Raw genomic sequence first — 2117 nt, 5'->3', positions numbered from 1 at the left:
TCAGTAGCCTTTGCTCAATCTCTTTCTTTTGCTCTAACCTTGTCTTGGCAACTATCTGTTTCTCTGTGTCTCATTTTACAGTGCATGTCATCTTAATGCAATTGTATGAACATCGAAGTTTATTTTTTTATAGTAAACATGTACACAATATTGATTGAACTCTCCAGTTTAAAATGTATATGCCATCTGCATTTTCAGATCTTACCACTTCTAAATTAACATCTTATGAATGAATGGAGAGAAGAAATCTAACTTCAGTGCAAGAATTCATTCTTTTGGGACTCACCAATAACCCACAGCTTCAACCGCTCCTCTTTGTGGTCTTCCTCTTGTTCTATTTGACGACAGTTATAGGCAACCTTGGCATTATCATCTTGATATCAAAGGACTCCAGGCTTCACACTCCCATGTACTTCTTCATTAAAAACCTCTCTTTCTTGGACCTCTTCTATTCTTCTGTGATCACTCCCAAAATGCTGGGCAACCTACTTTCTAAAACCAAAAGCATCTCATTTATTGGATGTGCTCTGCAGATGTATTTGTTTGGTTCATCTGTAACAGTAGAGTGTCTTCTTTTGGCAGTGATGGCATATGACAGATATGTGGCAATTTGCAGCCCGTTGCTTTATCCAGTTACAATGAACACAACAATGTGTGTGCGATGGGTGACTGCTTCCTATACTACTGGTTTTCTGAGTGCCGTGATACACAGCAGCTCTACATTTACATTGAACTATTGTGGACCAAATGTCATTAAGCATTTCTACTGTGATGTCCCTCCGCTCCTAAAAATTTCTTGCTCAGACACCACCCTAGTTGAGATCCTGATGTTCCTTTTCGGTGGACTTGCTGAAATGATTTCCCTTTCAGTGATCCTCACCTCTTACATCTCAATCATCTCCACCATTTTGAAGATGCACTCATCTGCTGGTAGAAGCAGAGCCTTCTCCACCTGTGCATCCCACCTCACTGCTGTTTGCCTTTTCTATGGGACAATTATTTTCATGTATTTACGTCCTCCTTCTGCATATTCCTTAGAACAGGACAGGGTAGCTTCTGTGTTCTATACTGTTTTGATTCCCATGTTAAATCCACTGATCTACAGCCTGAGGAACAGTGATGTGAAAGGGGCCTTAAGAAAGACATTGAGTGGGACATGTGGACCTCTTTCTATAAAGTGAATGTTAGCAAAATTTGTTTTCAAAATTCAATAACACCACACGTTTTTGCACTACGCTTGTGTATATTTACTAAAGATGTTGCCCTACCAAGTAAAGTAACCTTTTAGTTTACTTTGTTTACTGACAGATGCGGGGATCTGGTACAGAAGTTGAGTGATGATGAACTTTACTATGGAATGGCAGTGGGCATATCATTGGTATACATGTTTACCTCCCGATAGTGAATAGAAGTAGAAAATCTTTCACTTATAAAATCCTCTCTCCTGGGTACCTGCAAGTAGAAAATGCATTACTCCTGCCCATCTCAATTGCAGAAAAAGTGCCAAAATGTTTTAACAGTGACAGTATAACATAATATAATTTCTGAACCAAGCTTTGAAGTTGAAATGTATGGTGGTATCTGTGCTACTTGGCAGTCATTTTCAATTAATAAATAAATCAATAAATGTGATTTACAGACTGCATTATTTACTGCAGAGGAAATAATCTGATTAGTGTTTACTACCAGTCGTGGTACTAACAGGTCCTGATTCACAAAGGTAAACTTAGACCAAAAGTGTACGTTTATGACTTTCAGAATTCACTAAGATAAGTAACGAGTAGTATCTCCTCGTCCGCACCCTGGACGGATTTTCCGTCCCTAGTGCGGAAACTCCGCCCGAGTGTGGACGTGAAGATACTGCTTGTAACTTACCTTTGTGATTACTGAAAATCGCTGATGACCTAGTCTGTCTCCTCCATTCCCAATGATTCTCTGAGTTTGTGCAGCTTGGAGCCGATGCACTGCATGCATCCAAAGGATCGACGCATTGCCACTTTTGCTCCTCGCATTTTGTCCTCAACGTTAACGCAATTGCAAATCAAGGTACTGTGTCAGCAGTCCAAGGCTGGTCCCTGTATCTGACCTATGCTCCTTCGCACTTAGTATTAGGCCTG

At 40.2% G+C, this 2117-nt stretch overlaps 1 protein-coding gene across 1 annotated transcript; it reads left to right on the top strand.

The window, feature by feature from the left end:
- The first annotated feature begins 233 nt into the window (after nt 1–233).
- On the top strand, nt 234–1181 carry LOC146853853 (olfactory receptor 5AP2-like). Its single transcript, XM_085650944.1, has one exon. It carries the CDS (start codon nt 234–236, stop codon nt 1179–1181), a length of 948 nt encoding a protein of 315 aa, XP_085507070.1.
- The last annotated feature ends 936 nt before the right edge of the window (nt 1182–2117 follow it).

This window comes from Triturus cristatus, chromosome 4_1 (genome assembly GCF_964204655.1).
Source record: "Triturus cristatus chromosome 4_1, aTriCri1.1, whole genome shotgun sequence".
Lineage (NCBI taxonomy): Eukaryota > Metazoa > Chordata > Amphibia > Caudata > Salamandridae > Triturus > Triturus cristatus.
Note: the sequence above shows the minus strand (reverse complement) of the source record. Positions and strands in the feature narration are given on the sequence as shown.

What these genes read in the sequence shown, in the direction of transcription:
- LOC146853853 (XM_085650944.1), top strand. Translation starts at nt 234, where the DNA reads ATGGAGAGAAGAAATCTAACTTCAGTGCAAGAATTCATTCTTTTGGGA.